The sequence below is a fragment of the Hemicordylus capensis genome, chromosome 7, assembly GCF_027244095.1.
Source record: "Hemicordylus capensis ecotype Gifberg chromosome 7, rHemCap1.1.pri, whole genome shotgun sequence".
Classification (NCBI taxonomy): domain Eukaryota; kingdom Metazoa; phylum Chordata; class Lepidosauria; order Squamata; family Cordylidae; genus Hemicordylus; species Hemicordylus capensis.
This window is the reverse complement of record NC_069663.1, coordinates 3,678,881-3,700,025: the sequence shown is the minus strand read 5'-3', so window position 1 is coordinate 3,700,025 and position 21,145 is coordinate 3,678,881. Positions and strand designations below refer to the sequence as shown.

Sequence of the window (21,145 nt, the reverse complement as noted above, 5' to 3'; positions counted from 1 at the left end):
AACAGTTGTGCGTTCTTGACCATTTGAAGTGCATCTTCTTCACTGTCCCTTATATATTCTTCAAGGTCTTTTTTCTCCTCCTCTACTGTTTGATGGACTTGCAGCATTCCTCTTCCACTTGAGCTGCGAGGGAGGTAGAGCCTATCTACATCACTGTGGGGGTGCAGAGCACGATTGATGGTCATGATTTTCCTGGTCTTACGATCTAGCGTCTCCAGCTCTGCCTGGGTCCAGTCTATCATTCCTGCAGTGTATCTAATAACAGGTATAGCCCAGGTGTTTATGGCTTGTATGATGTTCCCGCCATTGAGTTTGGACCTGAGGATTTTTCTGACTCTCATGATGTATTCACTTCCCATTTTTCTTTTAACTTCAGTGTGTGCGATGTTATCAGCCTGGAGAATGCCCAAGTATTTGTAAGGTTCTTTCTCTTCCAGGTTCTTGATCTTGCTTCTATTGGGAAATTCTATTCCTTCTGTTTTTCTTATTTTCCCTCTGTTCATTATTAGTGCAGCACACTTGTCTAGTCCAAACTCCATTGCTATATCGCTACTGAATATACGGACAGTGTTTAGCAGTGATTCGATTTCTGACTGGGACTTTCCATACAGCTTCAGATCGTCCATGTACAGCAGATGGTTGATTTTACTGGATGTTTTAGATGTTTGGTATCTGAGGCTTGTTTTGTTTAGTATTTGTGAAAGTGGGGTCATGGCGATTACAAACAATAGCGGGGATAGTGAGTCCCCTTGGAAAATGCCTCTTCCAATGCTAACCTGTCCAAGTGCCTCACCATTGATTGTTAACTGTGTACTCCACATGCTCATTGCTTATTAAATAAATATCTGAATGTTTTTGCTGACACCAGTTGTTTCTAAACAATTTAGTATCCATGTGTGAGGCAATGAATCGAAGGCTTTCTTGTAGTCAATCCATGCAACACTTAGATTGGTTTTTCTTCTCTTGCAGTTTTCTAAGATCATTTTGTTAATCAGCAGCTGGTCTTTTGTGCTTCTGGTGTTCGGGCAATTTCCTTTCTGTTCAACTGGAAGCTGTTTGTTAGTTAATAAGTGTTGCATCACTTCATCTGCTATTATTCCAGTTAATAATTTGAACATGGTTGGCAGGCAGGTTATCGGTCTATAATTACTTGGAACTGCACCTTTTGCTGGGTCTTTCATGAGATGAGTTTTCCCAGTTGTTAGCCATTGTTCAATATCACCTCCTTGCAAAATGTGATTGAACTGTTTTGATAGTTGTTTATGAAGGCTTGTTAGGTGTTTCAGCCTGAAGCCATGCAGTTCATCATCGCCTGGCGCAGTCCAATTTTTAATTTTCTTTGCTCTTTCACTGATTAATTCTGGTGTTATTATTAGATCTTGCATTTGTTGGTTACATTTTTGACTTCTTTCATCCAGCCTGCTTTTTTATTATAATCTATTGGATTGTCCCATAATTTCCGCCAGAATTGCACTGTTTCTTCTTTATTTGGCGTTTCTACATTTCTTGCAGTTTCTCCTTCTATGCTTTGGTAGAAACGTCTCTGATTCGACTGGAATTGGAGATTCTGCCTGTGTTGTGTAATTCTGGCTTCATATCTGATAATCTTCTTTGATACTGCTGTTATTTGCTGCTTTATTATTTCCAGGACTTCTCTCATTTTCCTTGAATCTAGGTGGTATTTTTGGATGAGATACTGTTTGGTGTTTTCTTTCTTCAGCTTCTTGTCTGTCATATCTTTCAATTTACTAGCATCTGATCTAAGCCTGGAGATTTTATTTTCTAATCAAATCTTCCATTTAGGTGATGTACTGCTTTCTTTTTTGACAGGTCCACTGATCTTCTATCCGAGCTCTTGTGTTGTTATTGTTGCTGCACTGTACATGAGTTGGTTTGTTTCTTGCAAATTATTGGTTGTTATTTCTGCAAGTGCAGCATTGACATCTTTTAATGCCTGAGCAAGTTGTTTTTTGGCAACTGTTTTTAGAGCGGGAAGTCGAACCCTGGTGGTTGTTTGCTTCATGTGCTCAGTTATTTTTTGCTTTAGTTCTTCTTGCTTTTCTGTTAAACGGCATTTGGGTTTTTGAGGTGAAGGCAAAGGGGAGGTTGCCTGGTTTTGATTTTGAAATACTTCAGCAACAGTGGTATCCTCTATCTTCAACACCTCCTCCATCTGTGCCTGAGCAACTGCTTCAGTTGGTGGTAATTCTTCTTCCATATCTTGAGCCTGTGTTGCTCTTTGCAGTTCTTCCAGCTCAACTCCTGTGAATACTTTATTTCTTATTCTGAATCTTCTCTGGTCTGCTAGCCTTTGTTCTGTTATTTCTGTATCTGGATGCTTCTCTTTCCAAATTTGGTACATTCTTTTTAAATAACCTTTAAATAGCCTTTGTTCTGTTATTTCTGTATCTGGATGCTTCTCTTTCCAAATTTGGTACATTCTTTTTAAATAAATAGACTTGTAATAGCAGATCATTATTTCCTTCTTGGCATTTTTTGTATATTTTTTTCGGTTAAGCGACGTTTCTTCCAGTAGCTTTGCTGTCTCCAGCCCTGGTTGCTCAACTGAAGATCCTGTGTCCTGTAGCCCACTTGCCACCAGATGTCCAGGGACTATAGCACCTGGCACGGTCCTTGTTGACCCGGGCGACGACCAATCCGGTATAGATTTATTAAAGTTACGTCTCACCATATTGTTGACAGAAGAGGCACTCTTTGTCTGGCTCCTCTGGTGAGACCTGTCTTGTAATAATAATAATAATAATAATAATAAATGATGATGATGATGATGATGATGATGATGATTAACATTTATATCCTTCTCTTCCTCCAAGGAGCCCAAAGCAGTGTACTACATACTTAAGTTTCTCTTCGCAACAACCATGTGAAGTAAGTTAGGCTGAGGGAGAAGCGACTGGCCCAGAGTCACCCAGCTAGTCTCCTGGCTGAATGGGGATTTGAACTCAAGTCTCCCTGGTCCTAGTCCAGCACTCTAACCACTACACCACGCTGGCTCTTCCGATAGCCTTTGTTGTACCCCCTGTTGGGAACCCCAATCTATCTCAATATTGTCTGTTCTGTCTGGCAGTGGCACTCCAGAGTTTCAGGCAAGAGTTTTCCCCAGCTCTCCCTGTAGATGCCAGGGATTGAACCTGGGACCTTCAGCATCTTTAAGCAGATACTCTACCACTGAAATACAGCCCCATCCCTAACACAGTCCAAGGGACAATAAAATGCTCCTTTAGGGAATCATGTTTGAAAACTGCATGCAGAAGGTTCCATATTCCCTCCCTGGCAGCATCTCCAAGACAGGACAAGATTTTTTTTTATTTTTAGGACAAGATTTTAGGACAAGATTTTTTATTTTATTTTTTAGGACAAGATTTTTTTATTGAACCAACAAACTACCAAAGCATACGAAACCCTTGCCTGTAACCTTGGAAAAGCTGCTGCCAGTCTGTGTAGACAATACTGAGCTAGATGGACCAAGGGCCTGACTCAATATAGAGCAGCTTCCGATGTTCCTAAGTTCCTATATTCACAGTGAAGTCCTAAGTGTTTTGAAACGGAGGGGGGAAATGTTTAAAACTGAACACCTGGACATTTTTGATGAAACTGTGAGTCTGGATTTGCTTAAAATGGCAAGAGGGTGGTGGACAGTAGGAAGGCAGGAAGGCAGTCTAAATAAATATCATAGGATTTGTCTTACACATAGTCTTACACAATGCTTGCTTGTGGTAAAACTTGTTTTTGTTTTTAAAAAAGCATGTGGTTTCTGCATAGAATAAATGTGTGGTTTTTTCCCCTGGGGAAGAGCATGAGCAATACCCTGCTAACTAGGCAAAGAGGCACCTTTTAACGTGGTGATTCTCTTTATTTAGCAGGGGGAGAGTAAATGGCCCTCTCCATCCCCAGCACAGCATCCCTCCAGTGACTTTTGCTGGTGTCTATCTTATGTTTCTTTTTAGATTGTGAGCCCTTCGGGGACAGGGATCCATCTTATTTAGTTATTTATTATTCCTCTGTGTAAACCACCCTGAGCCATTTTTGGAAGGGTGGTATAAAAATCAAATGAATGAATGAATGAATGAATGAATGAAATCTTACCTGCAATCTGAAGAGGGGGAGGCGGCCCACAATACCGAAAATGATGCTAATACACCAAACTGTCCACGTGGGAAGTTTCAGGGCAGAGAGCGTCCAAGTTAGGTGCGTTCTTAAATTCTTCTTAAATTTGGATTCCCAGAAGTTGTTTGAGAAGGAGACCTGGTCTTGCGGTACTAAGCATCATCATCATCATCATCATCATCATCATCATCATCATCATCATCATCATCATTTATTCAACTAGCACTTGGCAGAGTTGTAATAAAGGCCTTGGGAAAGATATTTAGATGCCATGACGTGTCTATACCTACAGAGATTAGAATAGTTTGGACAATTGTTTTCCCCGTGACACTCTGTGGATGCAAAAGCTGGATTTTTAAGAAGCAAGATAGAAAAAGTATTGACACTTTTGAACTTTGGTGCTGGAGAAGACTTTTGAGGATACCATGGACAGCCAGGAAAATAAACAAATGGATCACAGAACAAACCAATCCAGAATTTTCACTCAAGGCAGAAATGACCAGGCTCAAACTATCATACTTTGGACACATTATGCGAAAACCCAGCTCCCTTGAGAAGTCCATAATGCTGGGGAAAGCTGAAGGCAAGAGAAGAAAATGGCCAGCAGCAAGGTGGATGGACCTGATCACGACAGCAATGGATGCACCACTGAGAGACCTTAAAGGCCAAGTTGAAGACAGATCATCCTGGAGAGAATCTATCTATGTGGTCGCTAAGAGTCGACACTGACTTGACAGCACTTAATCAATCAATCAATCAATCAATCAGGGAGAGAGAGGGGGATATGTCTCCATCATCTCTCTTGGAGGAAACAAAGAAGATTGACTCAACACAGGAGGTACCTGAGGAGTCAAAGCAGTGTTCATAGAGTAGAGGCAAGCAGAGACTGGTGAGGAGACCCTGACTAGCTCCCTCTGATCCCAATGCCCCTAGTTGCCATTAGGTTAGTTGGTGCAAAAGGTCAATGCACTGGAACTCCATCTCCAACACGTATAGACAATAGTGAGCTAAGCAGACCAATGGTCCGGCTTGGTATAAGACAGCTTCCTATGTTCCTATGTACAACTCCCATGGAATCACAGGATCATAGAATGTCAGAGCTGGAAGGTACCTTAGAGTTCTTCATTCCCCTACTCCGTGCAGGAAACTGCTACAGCAGCTCTGACAGATGCCTGTCCAGCCTCTGTTTGAAAACCTCCAGCAAAGGAAAGCCTACCACTGCATGAGGGAGACTGCTTCGCTGTCGAACAGCTCTTACAATTATTTATTTGTTTATTGATTGATTTGATTTGATTTGATTTGATTTTTATACCGCCCTTCCGAAATGGCTCAGGGCGGTTTACAATTAAAACAGAAAACATTAAAAACAATTAAAACAGAGATACAAATATAATTACCAATTTAAAACAACTTAAAAAACAATTAAACTATCAAAACAATTAAAACCCTGAAAACCAGGTTAACATTAAAACAATTAAAAACTGATTAAAATCCCTGAAAGGCCAGGCCAAACAGATGGGTTTTAAGGGCTCTCTTGAAGGTCAGCAAAGAATCAAGATTACCAATTTCTGCTGGGAGTGTATTCCACAGTCCAGGAGCAGCTACAGAGAAGGCCCGCCTCTGAGTCGTCACCAAACGAACCGGTGACAACTGGAGACGGACCTCCCCAGATGACCTTAACGTGCGGTGGGGATCATGTAAAAGAAGGCGCTCTCTAAGATATCTTGGACCCAAGCCGTTCAGGGCTTTAAAGGTAATAACCAGCACTTTGTATTTTGCCCGGAAACATATTGGCAGCCAATGTAACTGTTTCAAAACAGGCATCATATGGTCTCTCCGGGTTGCCCCAGAGACCAATCTGGCAGCCGCATTCTAAACTAACTGAAGTTTCCGGACTACATACAAAGGCAGAATGAAGAAATTCTTCCTAATGCCTAGCCTAAATCTGCTTCCTTGCCATTTCAACCCATGGATTGTAGTAGCCCAGCCCTCAGGAGCAACAGAGAACCAGTCTGTTCCTTCTTCTATAAGGCCATGGTGGCCAGGGATGTTGTAGTTCAGTATCATCTGGAGACCCAAATATGAGGACCCCTGACCTTCGAATGATGAGTTAGTGTTCTAGCATACAGTCGAGATGTGCAACGAAACCAGACCACACCCTTGTGCAGCAACTATAATGTGCCAAGGGAAGGCAGGTAGTTTGCGTAAGAGAAAACACACTCAGAATTGATCATTTCTACAGTCCTTTTTAGTGCTTCACAATGGATATAACATTGCTCCTCTTCCGTTTCTGTTGTGAAATGTCATGATGCATCTCTTGAACTCCTCCCTCCTCCTTCCATGATCTTCTGGGTATTTGAAGACCATCCTTCCAGGCCTTCACAACTCTGGTCCTGCCCCCAGTAGAAACATAGGAAGTTGCCTTATACCAAGTCAGACCCTGGGTCCGCCTGGCTCAGAACTTTCTGGCACAATATTGTCTATTCTGACTGGAAGCAGCTCTCCAAGGTCACAGGCAGCTTTTCTCTGTTGCCCCCGAGGACTGGATTAGAAATTGGATTAGAAATTCCATGGGGTGAAATTGCAAGGAAGCAGATTTAGGAGACGACAGGGATCAAACCTGGGACCTTCTGCGAGCAAAGCAGATGCAATTCCAGCTCCGTGATTTCCAGCTCTCTGCTCTAAACTGATCGGGGTGGGGTGGGGGCCAGTTTTCTCCTGCGTCTGCTTCCCTCTTCACTGTTCTAGCTATGTTTCTCAGGAAGAGGGTTCCCAGAAGCAGTTTAACCCAGGCTGCTCGTCTGCAGAGCAGGCATCCCTATGGCTCACGGTGCTGCTGGCCCGCCTAACCCCACTTTGAAGCCCGGCCTTTAGACAAAGTTTAGGGTGCGAGCGTGCCCTTTACCCCGGCACTGGGATCAGATGGGTGCTCGGGCTGCTTGTTGCCTGAGTGCACACAGAGATGGGTGCCTAGAGCGCCCGTCTCAGAGGAGAGGAGAGCTGGTCTTGTGGTAGCAAGCGTGTCTTCCCCCCTTAGCTGAGCAGTGTCTGCCTTGGTTTCATTTGAATGGGAGATTAGATGTGTGAGCACTATAAGAGATTCCCCATCAGGGGATGGAGCCGTTCTGGGAAGAGCATCGAGGTTCCAGGTTCCCCCCCTGGCAGCATCTCCAAGATAGGACTGAGAGAGATTCCTGCCTGCAACCTTGGAGAAGCTGCTGCCAGTCTGTGTAGGCAATACTGAGCTAGATGGACCAATGGTCTGACTGGCAGCTTCATATGTTCCTATCCCCCAATGCACCACGCTCGACACACTATGCATTGTGGGATATCCAAAGGTTGGGATGTGTCATCCCAGCCTCCAAAGATCCACACTGCTGGGAGCAGTGAGGATCATGTGAGCGCATGGTAGTATACCTGAAGAAAAGCAGAAGAATCATCTGGGGGAAAGATGAATTGGACTCTGCCTACCCCACTGCCCGCCCTCCGCATCCCAGGACTATCATGTGAATAGCCTCAGGGTCTTACTCCTAATCAGCTCTAATTCCAGCTTTAGCGCCAACTTTAAACTCTTCCTCCAGCTTTCACTAACTTTCTGCTGCAGGCGAGCCTCCTTTTATTCTCTTCCCCCCCTCCAATTTTCTGAAACTAACCAATTTAAAATTGACTGCATGTTATGCTTTAAAAGAAAATTATTACAAAATGATGTATAGATGGTATATGACACCCAAAAAATTGGCATTAATGTATAAAAATGTATCAAACAAATGTTGGAAGTGTGGACAGTCTGAAGGCACTTTTTTTCCTATGTGGTGGACCTGTGGGAAGGCTAAAGCATATTGGGAGATGATATATAATGAGTTAAAGAAAATATTTAAAATGACATTTCCTAAGAGGCCAGAATCCTTCCTGCTGGGAATAATAGAAGGTGCAATTTCTACAAGTAATTCAACGCTTTTTATGTACGCTTCGGCGGCGGCTAGAATTATATATGCACAGAAATGGAAGAGTAATGAAGTGCCTTCAAAAGAAGATTGGCTGATAAAATTTTTGGAATATGCGGAGATGGCAAAACTTACAACATTAATAAGAGACCAAAATTTGGAAAGCTTCAAAGAAGGTTGGAAACCATTCTTGTTGTATCTAAAGAACTATTTTCCTACTATGGACTTTACAGTAGGGTTCGAAATTTAGTAAAAAAACCTGCAGGTTGGGTGGATTAGCTGTGTTTGTAAGGATTTAAATTTATGTTTTGAACTATTATTATAGCAAGGGTAAACTTTATAGCTGATGATTCACGAAGAGATGTGTGCGGGAAGTCCACTTTGTCTATTCGTAATCAATGACATATTAATATTGTTAAAAATAATAAAAATTGAATTTGAAAAAAAAAACCAAACCAACCAATCAAAATAAATGCGAGCTCCCCTCCTTAAAAAAAAACACCAAACCAATCCAATCCAACCCTCTCCTCCCTCCAAAAACCAAACAGCAGGACTCTTTCCCCAACCAGACCAAACTGTCAAAGGGGAGCTGTGAACTCTTGATCCCTGCCAGCTTCTTATTACAGAGCACAGGAAGGAAGCAAATACGCATTCAAAACAGAAATGTGAAGAGCACAAGAGTAGGTCAAGGCCTTGTTCCTGCACAAATGGCATTTCATACTTGGCAGGACTTTTTAATCACTGGAATGGAATCACATTTCATATTTGGCTGTGTTGGAGGCAGTCAGTGTTGGTTTGTAAGCTTGCCAAGCCTTGCCAAGGCTGTGCTTTCCGGGCGCTCGATTGGAAGGTGCAGCTTGCTCCCAGGATCCTGTGCTCAGCAAACCTCATTGGCGGCAAACCTCAAGTGGGCTCCTCTGGAGTGATCCAAGCCAATTGTCTGAGTGAGTGCTTCCAAGCAAGAGGCATTTGCATGGACCTGTAGCAGTGTAGCAGCGTCTCCCTCAGCCAAGAGGTGAGCTTGGGAGTCTGTGGGAACAAACGCTCCAAGGGAGACGAGAAGAAAAGAAGATCTCAGAAAGGACTGGCTGTTAACAAAGTGGCAACTTTATTAATATATTTAAATAGGTTACAAGTCGTCACTTAACTTTCTAACTAAAGGAAACAAAACAGGACAGAATGGAGTAGGCAAAAAAACTTTCCATCTCGGCCAATCTGTTGGAAAGCCAAAAATTCCTACTCGGCCCCCAACAGGGCGACCAGCAAAGCCCATTCTGCCCCTGGGAGGGAGAAGGAGGGAGGGAGGGAAGGAGGGAAGGGAGGAAGCCCAGGGTCACACAGAAGAAGGGAATGGCAGGGCAAACAAAATTGGGGGGAGTCCCAGCCAGCCCCCAACCCCACCCCACCCCCGCTCCTTGCAGGCACGTTCACGTGGTCTCCTCTTCTGGGGCGGATCGACTCCTCCAGCTGCCCAGCAGCAGCACAAGCCTGCAAGAAGCACAAAGCAGCGTCAGTGGGGTTGCCCTGCTCCTCCTCCCTTTCCACTCCGGCAGCCCAGCAAGTGGGGATTGGGCAGGGGGCTGGGGGTTGAGGGGGGGGCAAGCCAGAGAATTCTGCTTGACCTCGGGCTCCCCACTGTGCAGCCACAGCATGGAGCAGGAGGGAGAGGAGGATTCTCTGGCCTGCCACCGTGCAGCACCCGGGGGCGCTACTGGGGCTGCAGGAGGCCCCCAGAGTCTCCTAGGCTCCTCTGCTGCTGCACCGGTTTGGGAGGAAGGAGGAGGGAGCGGAGGGGGGAGTGAGGCGTGGCTGCGGGAGTGGAGGGGGGGAGGAGCACACCCTCGGCAGGGGAGGGGGCGGATGCCTGGATGGGGCTTCCCCTGCCAGGGGAAGCCAGGCCGCTGGGGAAGGGGAGAAAGGTGGAAGGAGGAGGGGGCGCTCCTTGGCCAGCTGGTGGGAATGGAGGGAGGCGGTGACCTTGCCCTCCTGCTGGGGCCACACAGCCTCACCGGGCCCAAGGGAAGCCCAAGAATGGTTCCAAAGGGCCACTTGGGGGCAGGGTGGTCCTGTAGCCTCCTCCCACAGCCTGCCAGCAGAAGCAAGGGGAGGGGCTTCTGCACCCCAGAGGCGGGGCTTCCTTGGGCCAGGGGAGTGGAGCCTGCTTCCCCCTCACTCCTCAGACAGAACGGCACTTCCCTGCTGTCTTCTTGTGGACAGATCTTGTGTCCACGCGGTTGGAGGAGGTCTTCTGGGAGGCCACTGCACTGCACGGTCTTTCCTGAGCCTCCCTTCAGCTTCCGATCTTCAAGGGGAGAGCGCAGGGATGTTGTTCCTGGAAAAAGAGAAGGACATTGGTTCAGAGATGGGGGGTCTTCTCACACTCTCCCCCATGAAACCACCAAGCACCAGAGACTCCTGGCAGAATATTTGTGTCCTCATTTCCCAGAGGGAAGAGAGATCTTTCCTCTTTCCCTTTGGCTACTGGTACAACCAGACACAAGGGCCGAAGATGGCATTCCAACACGAGGGAGGGTTGCCCAGATTCCTGCCCACCCTTCCTGCAGCCCCAGCCCCCTCCCTAACCATCGGGGCCCCTTCAAGTGAAGCCCTGCCTTGGTCTACTCACCAGTCGGTCAGGTGGAGAGATCACAGTACTCTGGCGGGTGTCTCTTCTTCTTACAGCCCGCCCACAAGCGCCGAACGGCAGCCCGCAGCCCGTGCTGGGAGTGGAGGGTAAAGGCCTTCTTCACGATCTTCTCTGTCTTGCAGGCAACTCTCCCGACCTCGGGGTCATGGTCGCCAAGCAAGCTCTCCAGCGCTGGAGGGATGAAGGAGAAGGTTCAGAAATGGCATGAAGAGATCACCCCACCCTTCACCAAGCCCCACCATTTGCACACCAAGAGGGAGCAAGTCCTGACTCTTTCTCCCCTGCACTCTGGGAAACCCTACTGCTGAGCATCCCTGAGGATGCAAGCGGGACCTTCCATTTGAGGGGACAGGTGGCCCATTCCAGCTCTGTGGTCCCTAAACCTAGGCATCTCCCCTCATTGAAACTGCCCCTTCCCACCCAGAAACCCACACTTACCAGCATGGAAGGTCTCTATGTTCCCTTCAGTGAGGATGCTGCCCTTTTTGTGGACCAGGTGACCTAAAAAACAAGGGTGGAAGGAAATGGGACCACAGTTCAGGACACTGTGCATGGACAACCCACTTCCGATCATTCAGGAGAGGAAGTCCTCCCCTCTCTGCTCCCTCTGGGACTGACAGTTTGAGCCATTCCTCCAGGGACTCTTATGTCACCTTGGGAGGAAATTAAGCCAAGAGACCTCGCTAACACGCACTGGGCCAGTCCTCCTGGGGATTGAACAGCTCCTGCCCCTCCACACCCTTCTGGCAGTGCCTTCCAAGAGAATGAACCTTTGCCCACCAAGACGACCCACTAAGGGAGACCCAGAAGACTTGTTTCGGTTACCGATCAGCAGGGCTGCCGTTCTTCTCACTGAAGGCTGCTTGCTGCGGAAGAAGCCCAGGATCTTGGTGGCCTCCATCTCCACCGCGTCCTCTGTGCCGAGCTGCCGAATCTGGGATCAAGAGCAAAGACAAATCCCGAGTGAGCAAAGCATCGCCCAAAGGTCCTTGAGCCATTTGAGCCGAGGGATGGACAGGGAGGGGCTGCCCTTACCAGACGCTTGGCGATCTTGTGGAGCAGCTCCTGCAGGCTGTAAGAGTCCCGCGCCAGCAGCTTGCCCTCCAGGTGCCATAGGAGGGCTTCCGTCAGGAGGCTCAGATTGTCCTTTGCAGCCTGCCAAAAGAAACCCGGAATGGGAGTGAAAAAGGCTGCCAAGGGATTCCAAGAAACCTCTTAGGGGGTTTCAAGGAGTAGGGCCTGGATAGGCCAAACCACAGCGGGACAGCTCGTGGATTCACCACCCCGTGAGGCTAACTCTGGGGCCTGCCACTGGGTGGCTGGACTTGGGGAAGCCTAAACACCTTCGTAGGGGTGGCAGGAAGAAGTGGGCCCTCACCTGTGCTACCTCCAGGTCCTCATCCTCCACATGCATCAGCACCGCGATGAGGGTTGTGATGTTCTCCTCTGTACCCTTGTGGTGGTGGTGGCGGTGCTGCAGGAGATCCAGGTGGGTCCTCATGGCTGCCCTTCGGATCTTAGCCTCCTCCTACAAAGAAGAACAGGGCTTGTTATTAGGGAGGAATTCCTCATCTCCATCACCATGCAGAAGAGCTTGCATGGGTCTCTAGGGGGTGTCTGGTTTCCCGTCTCCAACCCAGTCGGAACCTGCAGGTTGGCCGGCCCTCATAGAGCCGGGGCGGAGGGCTGGCGTGCAAGTACTCACGTGGTGGAAGAGAGGGCGGCACAGGGCAGCCAGGACAGCATTCACCGTGGCCTGGTGTTCTGATGGACAGTGCCTCAGCCGCTCCATGAAGGCCAGGACCCCCAAAGTGACTTCCAGACTGGAGGTCCTGAGCCCTGCCAGGATCCCGGCACTAAAATCCTGGGGTTTTTTCGCCTAGGGAGGGAAAAGGTGGATCCTTGAAAACACATGCTAGTCTACCCCCTGCTAAATGGACCACAGAGCTGTCCATGTTTGATGCCGCTTGGCCTCCATCCAAGAGGGGTGAGAAGGCGGCATTGGAGCACGTGGGGAATCAGGGCTCCCACTGAGAGATGCATTCCCTTAAGGATTTCTCCTTCATCCTGTGGCAAGGGTTCCACAGGCTGAATCCTCCCAACTGGAGAAATCTTCATATCACACCTGGGGATGCCTAGGAGCACCAGCCTCAGGAAGGGCTCCCCAAAGAGAGGAGTATCCATGTCTAGGGATGCTCCATGCCCAGGGATGTCACTCACCGCCTTCAGCTTTCCATAAATGTGGAGAAGACCCCTTTCGCTCAGGTAGCGGATGTTCTGGCTGGGGTGGACTAGCCACGCTACCAGGAGCATCCAGGTCTTCTCTAAGGCAGCAAAGTCTTGGTCTTTCAGGAGCAGCTAAAAGAGGGAAAGGAGCAGAAGACCCATCAGCCCCTGGGGCCAGACCCTCCTCTCAGGGAAGCCCACCTGAGGAAAATGCTTCTCACCTCCACAAAGAAGGCCACCTCTGCGAGGGAATGCTCTTCTGGATCTTTATCGAGGCTGAAGAGGGAAGCCAGGTATGCCTTCAGCCTGGCCACTGTGGAGGACCGTGTCTGGAGGAGAGCCCTGCAAAACACCAAAAGACCCTGCTGAGTCCTGGGCGGAAGCTTCAGAACGAGCAGACCTGACCCAAACCACCCCAGCCCCCAGGCCTCCTGAGGAATCTCCTCTTCACTCCTACTTACCTCACCAAGAGGGCCACACCCTGGAGGCAGCTCTGCGGAGAGCACAGGGATTCCCAGCAGGTCTTCTCTGGGGTCACCTGTGCCACCCTCTGCAGCAGGGTCCGGACAATCTGCGTGGTCTCCCTGCAGAGAAGAGAAGGTTGCTGTCACCACCATGTTAAGGGTGGATGCAGTGGACAAGGGAGGGACTCCTTGCGGGGTGGCATAGTGTCAAGGGTGGAGGGAATGAGTTGGACCATGGGAGGGAGACCACAGGGGTGAACTGACTTTCCCCACAGCTGGCTTTTTAACACTGCAGATGCATTTTAAGGCTCTCTGTAGAGCCAAGAGGGCTGCAAATTCTGGGGTCTCCCCTGTGGAGCTGAGGGAAGGGACCACCGTGCCAGAGTCACCCCAAGAGGCCAGAAATGCTCCTCACCCATCAGAGTGGGACATGGGAGAAATGACCCTAGCCTGTCCTCCCAGAGTGCTGGAAGGAGGAGTTGCTGGCCCCGCTTTCCCCACCGCCATGACTTACTCAGGAGGCAGGTAATGGCTGTCTCGGTTCCCAACTCCACCTCACTGGCATACTCCACGCACCGGAAGACATCCCCGATCTTCTTTGTTGCTCTCCCCTGCGAAGAAGAGGAGGGTCAGGCCTCAGCACTCAGTCCGAGGGACGGTTATGGGTCAGGAGAATCCCCAGGGCCATGCCAGTGCCGTGGGTGTCTGCACCCACATCTTGGCCTGGAGGGTGCTGCCTCTGGCTCAGGGTGCATGAGGTCAACTGCAAGGGAAAGACATCCACAAGGGGAAAAGGGAAGTCCCCACCTCCCGTCTGAACAGTGACTGCCATCCAAGCCGCCATCCTGTGAAGTGCAAGAAAGGTGGGGCAGAGGGGTGGAGTCAAGCCACCCTTGGTTTGCACCCCTTACCTCTCCCAGATGGACCGAGGAGAACCAATCTGGGGCCAGCTGTCCTCTTCTTTCCTCTTCGCCGATGTTCCTGAGAGAGGAGAGGAGAGAGAAAAGCTGGTCCAAGAACTGTCCTGTTGGAGATGGCAGCCAGCTGAAGAAGAACACGGGCACCCAAAGAGATGCTAAGCAAGGATCTCGCCTCCCTTGGGAGGTGGCTGGCAGGGGAACTTCATCAGGCCAGAGATCTCCCAAGTCCAGCCTTTCGTTCCCCACTGAGAAGCCCTGGGAAGTGTTCAAAGGGGGCATCGAGACAGGAGCCCTCCCCCGCTCCTTCTCCCCAACACTCGCTCATGCCAAGAGCATGGGGGTCTCAGAGCTCCCTCTGCTAACAGCCAGCAATAGACTTGCTGGTGTCTGTCTTGCACCGGCTGCCAATAGGCCTTCTTGGGTGAACTCCCCCTCCAGATTTCTCAGGGAGCAGGTAGGAGGATACATCCCTCTATGGGGCTCAGACATGGGGGGGCTGCCCATGTCGCCTGCAGCCTTCTGCTGGCTACGCTAAAAGCCCCCCAGCTCCCTACTGGCTCCTCAGCTGAGACGAGGGTACCTACCTGGCCGAACTGGGGGTCAGCGGAGAGTCCCAGACCTCGTCCTCGATGCTGCTGATCTCATGCATCGTGTCGTCCTCGTCCGTCGAGGAGCACTGGGGAGGAGAGAGAAGAGAAACGGAAGCATTTCAGGGCTTGCGTTGACCTTGCGAGGCTTCTGAGAGGAACCAAGCCCAAGGGACGGTTGGGAAGACATCCTGCTCTAAAATAAGACCTGCCTCTTGGTAGAAAAGGCATTTGGCATCTCAGCCCAGAAGAGCCTTTCACCACATTTTTGCCCCCTTTCCAATGCCTCAGATGAATTTCCTCCCATCCCACCAATCACAATCCCTCCCATCCTGCAGCATCTAGAACTAGAACCATTCCATGTTCTGTCTCCTGCTGGGGAACAGGGCACTCACACACACACACACACACACACACAACCTAGAGCCCGTTCACATGAAAAAATGGATGATGAAATGGATCAGTTCTGACCTCCGCGGAGGACGAGTCTTCCACCGTGTAGGTGTTCTTCATCATCTTCTTGATGAGCCACTTCTTTGGCTTCGGGACTCTGAGAGGAGAAAGGAGAGACATGGCATAAGAACAGCAATGCATGCCCTGTGGATCAAGTGAAAGACACGTGTAGCCCAGAACCCAACAGTGGACAGCCAGATGCCTATTTAGTTGTTTGTGAACCACTTGAGACCTGGTTACATGTGGCATTAAAGTGTGTTTATTCAGAGAGAGAGAGAGAGATCTCGAGATTCGGAGGTTCCTTGGCTGTCATGGGTTATAATCTTCAACTGGATTCTCCTCCATGAACATGTCTAATCAACCAAGGCTCCCTGGGAAGGTGATCCGCCTCTATGATCCCTGGAGCGGCCCTTCAGCTGAGAAAGATACCTGGGGGAACTGGTGGCATAGTCCTCTTCCGACCCCTCTTCCTCCATGCTGGCATGTGGAGTCTCAGCCCCCGGGAAGGAAGAACTCTGTGAAGGAGAGAAGATGGAGAAATGGTTGCTCTGGCCCTCACATTGAGCTTCCTAGGCTTCAGCAGGGAAAAGGCCAGCCTGGCACCTTCCAGCGGTCATCACCGGGTGAGCTGAACGCAGGAAGTGGGCCGGAAGGGGATCGTCCCATTCTGGACACAATTCTTCCCGCTTTCCTGATTTTCAACTTTCTTAAAAACCACTTTGGAGCCCAGGCATGCTGGCTGGGGGCGGGCGGGAGAGATGACGAAAGAGCTCCTCTCTCGTGCCCGCCTTCCTCGCAATGAGGTCGGTCGGGCTGATTTCAGGCCTTCGCGCACGCATGCAAATGGCAGAGGGGAAAGGCATCAACTCCCCCCACTCCAAGACATGCTGCGCTCCCTCACTCAGCTGGGGCCCCGATGGCTCTGGTGACTGGAAAAGACCACTTCCAGTCCACTTCATGCTTTCAGTCGGCTCCTTAGTGAGGACACTAAAGGCACGTGCAAAAACATGCCAAAACTGGGTCTCCTTTCCTCTTTCTTTCCCATTTCTTTCCCCTTTTTCATTTAGTTCATTTCTCATTGGTTTGGTTTAGTTTGCTTATTGTTTTGTATTTTTATTCATTCTTCATGTATTTGTCACTGTTTTTCAATGGTTGCCATTAAAGCAACAGGATGTTCCACCTTTAACTGTGAGATCTCGACCAGAAGTCAAGGCCATAGCCACCATCTCCTTGCGGCCATATTCTTTAATCCTATCACCCCCACCGTGCCACCATTGTGATGCAGTGTTGTTAAGGGCATGGCTGTCCCTTTACCATAGCTTTAAGCAAACACCTGTCAGAAGACGGCCGCCCACCCGGCAGCATCAAAACTGGGGCCATTCCACATGCTCTCTACTCCTGGGCAACACGGGGGACCCACACGCCCAACCCACAGTTCTTCCGAGGGAAGGACTGGATGTTGAGGCTTCCTGACCTCTCCAAGGGATGGCTCTTGGTCAGCGGCGGTGTTTTGCAGCCTCCTCAACACGGTGCTTGGCCTCTGGACGCTAAGAAAAGAAAGAAAGAAGACACATGAGATCAGAACACGAGTGCTTAGAAAGAGCTCTGCTTGATGAGATGAATGAGGCATGCAGCCCAACACCCTGTTTCCAGGAGTGGACAGCCAGATGCCTGCAGGAAGCCCACGGGCTGGGCATGGAGACACCTGCCTCCATGGAAACAACCCTCCATGCTGCTCGGACCTTCTGTCCACCCTTGGCTTCTTGCTAAACTAACCACCTCCACCCCCCAAAAAATTGCATGGGCTCCTAAGGAAGGTCCTCTACTTCAATGAGCAATGGAGCTGCCCCTCCAGGTGAGAAAAGAGTACGTCGGGGAACTGACAAAGCTCTCCACGTCCAGCTCCTGATCCCTAGTGTTGTCTTCTGGGATCTTGGCCTCTTGGATGTCAGGACTCTGCATATGAGACAAAGGTTTCCAATGAGTGTACTCACTCTGATCTTCCTAGGGCCCAGGATTCGTAGGAAGTTTCCCCCCTGACATTTTCTTTGCGTTCATTTTTATTTCTTTAAATTATTTTGTTTTGTTTTTAAGACAAAAAAAAATTATAAAAAAGAAACCATGTGTTCTAATTCTAACTGTGGTGGGAGTGCCAGGGCACAGCCACCACATGCTTGTGGCCATTTGGTTTCATCCTATGTCCAACCATGAACCTCCATTGTGATATGATCTACTGTGGTCAGCAAACTGGCCACCATCCTTCAAAAGGGCCATCAGAATCAGTTGGCTGCACTCTGCAGCTCTAGTCCAAAGACAGCATGACAGGTAGGTCTGTGAAATCTCTTTCTTTCCCTCCCCAAAACCTGCCATTAACAGAAACATCACTGCATGGGAGCTCCAGAATGGAATGCTAACTGCTTGTTGTCATTTCTTGTCATTTTTTCTGCATTCCTTTCATGGGGAATGGAAACCAAGAGGAACGGGACCCACTGGCATCAATAGTTTGGCCCAGAGAGTCTTCTTGATCCCACCCCTTCATGTCCTCTTCTCTCCTCTCCCCAATAAACAGGGTTAGCTCAGCCTTTCCAAAGGGAGAGACAAGGTGGGCCCCTGAGTCCGGAGTGAGGGCCATCCCTCCTGCTGTGGGCTGTTTTTTCCTGAGGGGACCATGATTGTCTCTACAGAAATGCCTCTTCAGTCAAGAGACCTGGAGGATCTCTGCCAGGAAGACCCTCTCCTCTCCTGACCCGTCTCAGGGTCTTGGGAGCCGTTTGATGCCTCCAATCCAAAGCACACAAACCCAGAAAGGTGGCCATTGGAAGGAGAGGCAGAGGGTTGCAGAATCCTTCCCTAGCCACGACGTTCCCACTGTAATCCTCTGGCCAACATGCAGCAGCTGGATTTCCTCCCCTTTCAGGATCTGACCCCGCTCTGTCTCCTGACGGTGGAGATGCAATCTCCCCTCACCCCTCCACCAGCCCATCCACAAAAGCGACTGGAATCGTTTCCTTACCTCACAAGACCATTCGGTGTCCACGGTCTGGAGAAACCATCCATCCTCCTCAACCGTGAAGACACTGCAGGAAGAAATACAATGGCCTGAGTACCTCGGAAGAGCCTTGCTGGATCAGACCAAAGATGCATCTGGCCCAGCACTCTGCTTCCAATAGGGGACAGCCATCCGGCAGGCCTCCAGGAAGCTATCCTCTGTGCCCTTCAAGCTAGCGGACATCACCACCACATCTTGGAAGAGTGAATGCTTCTATGCAGGGGCGTAACTACCATGAGGCCGGGGGAGGCCGTCGCCTCGGGGCCCCACTGCCTTGAGGGGCCCCCCAGAGACACCTCCCATGACTCCCCATTGCCCCCTGCCCAGCCCCAAGACCCTTCAGCCACTTGCCCTGTTTGCCCTCCCTCCTGCTTGTCCTCCTGGTCGGCCATCCAAGCAGCAGGCAAGCTGCTTTTCTCCCGGGCGCCTCTCAGCTGATCGGCGGCTGGGCGGGGCTTCCAGGGAGGCCTCCGTGTAGGCCTCCGTGAAGCCTGAATTCGAGTAGGCTGGCCAGCCCCAGGAAGAAGGCTGGCAGTCAGAGTGGCCACTCCAGTTCTCTGCAGCAGACCCTCTTCTTCCCAGGCCAGACAGCTCAGCCGTGGCCAGGTAGAATGTGGATTCCTTTTGGTGGTCACACCCCGCCCCCCGCCCCCTATATCCAGGTAGGGATCTGCTTGCCATAGGGCTTGGATGGGGGGTGGGGAGACTGAGAAGTCTCTGAATATTTCATTGAAGACTGATTGGAAAATTAGCTGGCTTAAAAAAACCCTCTAAAAAGTCCTATAAGTGGCTTGTTTCATGGCAGGAAATTACAAAAACTTCTGGAACAAATTTATTTATGTCTTCATTCATTCATTCATCAATACACTTCTGTTCAAGTTGTTTTGCAACCCAGGTCTGAGTGAGAACAGACATGAGTGAGAACTGTGACGCATGTGTTGTGCTTTTATATTTTTCCCCCTTAGGGTCAATCTGGCCCACATGTGAATGCAGCACCTCCATTCCAGAGGAGATGTGTGTTAAAGGGCTTTCAAAGCCTCTTGTGAAAAACCTCCTGGAATCAAACTTGACTGAATTTGTTCAGAATTCTGAGAAAACAAACATAGGCTCACCCTGCATGGTTGAAAGTCTCCTTTGCTAATCTGCAGCAAGGGGCCCATCTTAATAATTATAGGGGTGTGCAATTCGGGTTTTCGGGTGATTCGGCTCGGACCCGAGCCGAATCACCCCTGTTCTGTTTTGTGCCCGAATCTGGGTCACCCGAATCACTCTTGATTCGGTTCGGATTCGGATTTAATCCGAATCCGAATCGATTCGGGGGGGTAAAAAGGGGCCCAGGGGCAAAATTTTGGGGTGGGGTGGTAGTGCCCAATGGGTAGAGTCTACCACCCCAATTTCAGGGGGATTGGCCAAAATCCTGATTTTTGGTGAATTTTTAAAGTTTTAGTGACTTTGGGGCAGTTTGGGGGTGTGAACTTCTAAGGTGTGAATTCTCATTCTATCATAGCAAATGAGATTTTTTTCAATTAAACAGCTCTCATGACCCCACTTTCACTTTTTCACACTTTCCTTTACTATGAATAATATGAGGAAGTAATCAATTTAGCACACTTCACCTTATAGCAATAGCACTTACATTTATATACCGCTCTATAGCCGAAGCTCTCTAAGCGGTTTACAATGATTTAGCATATTGCCCCCAACATTCTGGGTACTCATTTTACCGACCTCGGAAGGATGGAAGGCTGAGTCAACCTGAGCCCCTGGTCAGGATCGAACTTGCAACCTTCTGGTTACAGGGCGGCAGTTTTACCACTGCGCCACCAGGGGCTCTTATGAAGACAAACCTCATAAAAATAAATTCACCAAAATTCACCCCCTGCCCATTCACTCTTAAATTGGGCATGGGTGGTAGCCTCCACCCATTAGACACTATCGACCAGCCCACCCCACTCCTTTGGGGCAGATCCACTTTCTGCCCTCAATCTGCCCCAAAGACACCCACACTTCAAAAATTCTCAAAAAATCAGCTCTCTGCCCAATCCCCCTGAAATTGGGGTGGTAGCCTCCATCCATGAGGCACTACCACCCCACCCCACTATTTTGGGGCAGATCCACTTTCTGCCCCCAAACTGCCCCAAAGTCACTAAAACTTCAAAAATTCTCAAAAAATCACCCCTTTGTCCAAACCCCCTGAAATTGGGGTGGTAGCCTCCACCCATGAGGCACTACCACCCCACCCCACTATTCTGCCCCAGGCCCCACTTTTTGCCCCAATATGCCCCAATCTGCCCCAAAGACATGAAAATTTCAGAAATTTACCAAAAATCAGCCCTTTGCCCAATCCCATTGAAATTGGGGTGGTAGCCTGCACCCATTATGCACTACCACCCCACCCCATTCCTTTTGCCCAGATCCCATGCTATGCCCCCAAACTGCCCCAAAGTCACTAAAATTTAAAAAAATTACCCAAAATCAGCCATGAACCGAATCACCCGAATTTTTCAGGTCCGAAATTCGGGTGATTCGGCTCGTGCCAGAAAAATATGGGGGGACATCGGGGGTGATTCGGTTCGGCCCCAAATCACCCGAAATTGTTCGTTTCAGGCACAGATCGTTCTGTGCCTGAAATTTTTTGCACATCCCTAAATAATTAGTGTTTCTAGTGTGTTCTAGGCATTAAAAGTAGCACAAATATATAGTATTCAATGAATATCACTATATATT

At 49.3% G+C, this 21,145-nt stretch overlaps 1 protein-coding gene across 1 annotated transcript in view; it reads right to left on the bottom strand.

Moving 5' to 3' along the window:
* LOC128332784 (uncharacterized) overlaps positions 1-18,992 on the bottom strand; it is a 59,462-nt gene extending 40,470 nt beyond the window's left edge. The window contains exons 1-5 of the mRNA XM_053267513.1: positions 18,770-18,992; positions 18,383-18,446; positions 17,254-17,325; positions 16,844-16,916; positions 15,799-15,884 (exon numbers count right to left, since the gene is read on the bottom strand). Of these exons, the coding sequence (XP_053123488.1) occupies positions 15,799-15,884; positions 16,844-16,916; positions 17,254-17,325; positions 18,383-18,426 (275 nt within the window). The 5' untranslated portion in view covers positions 18,427-18,446; positions 18,770-18,992. The remainder of the gene's footprint in view (positions 1-15,798; positions 15,885-16,843; positions 16,917-17,253; positions 17,326-18,382; positions 18,447-18,769) is intronic.
* Between the last annotated feature and the right edge of the window lie 2,153 nt (positions 18,993-21,145).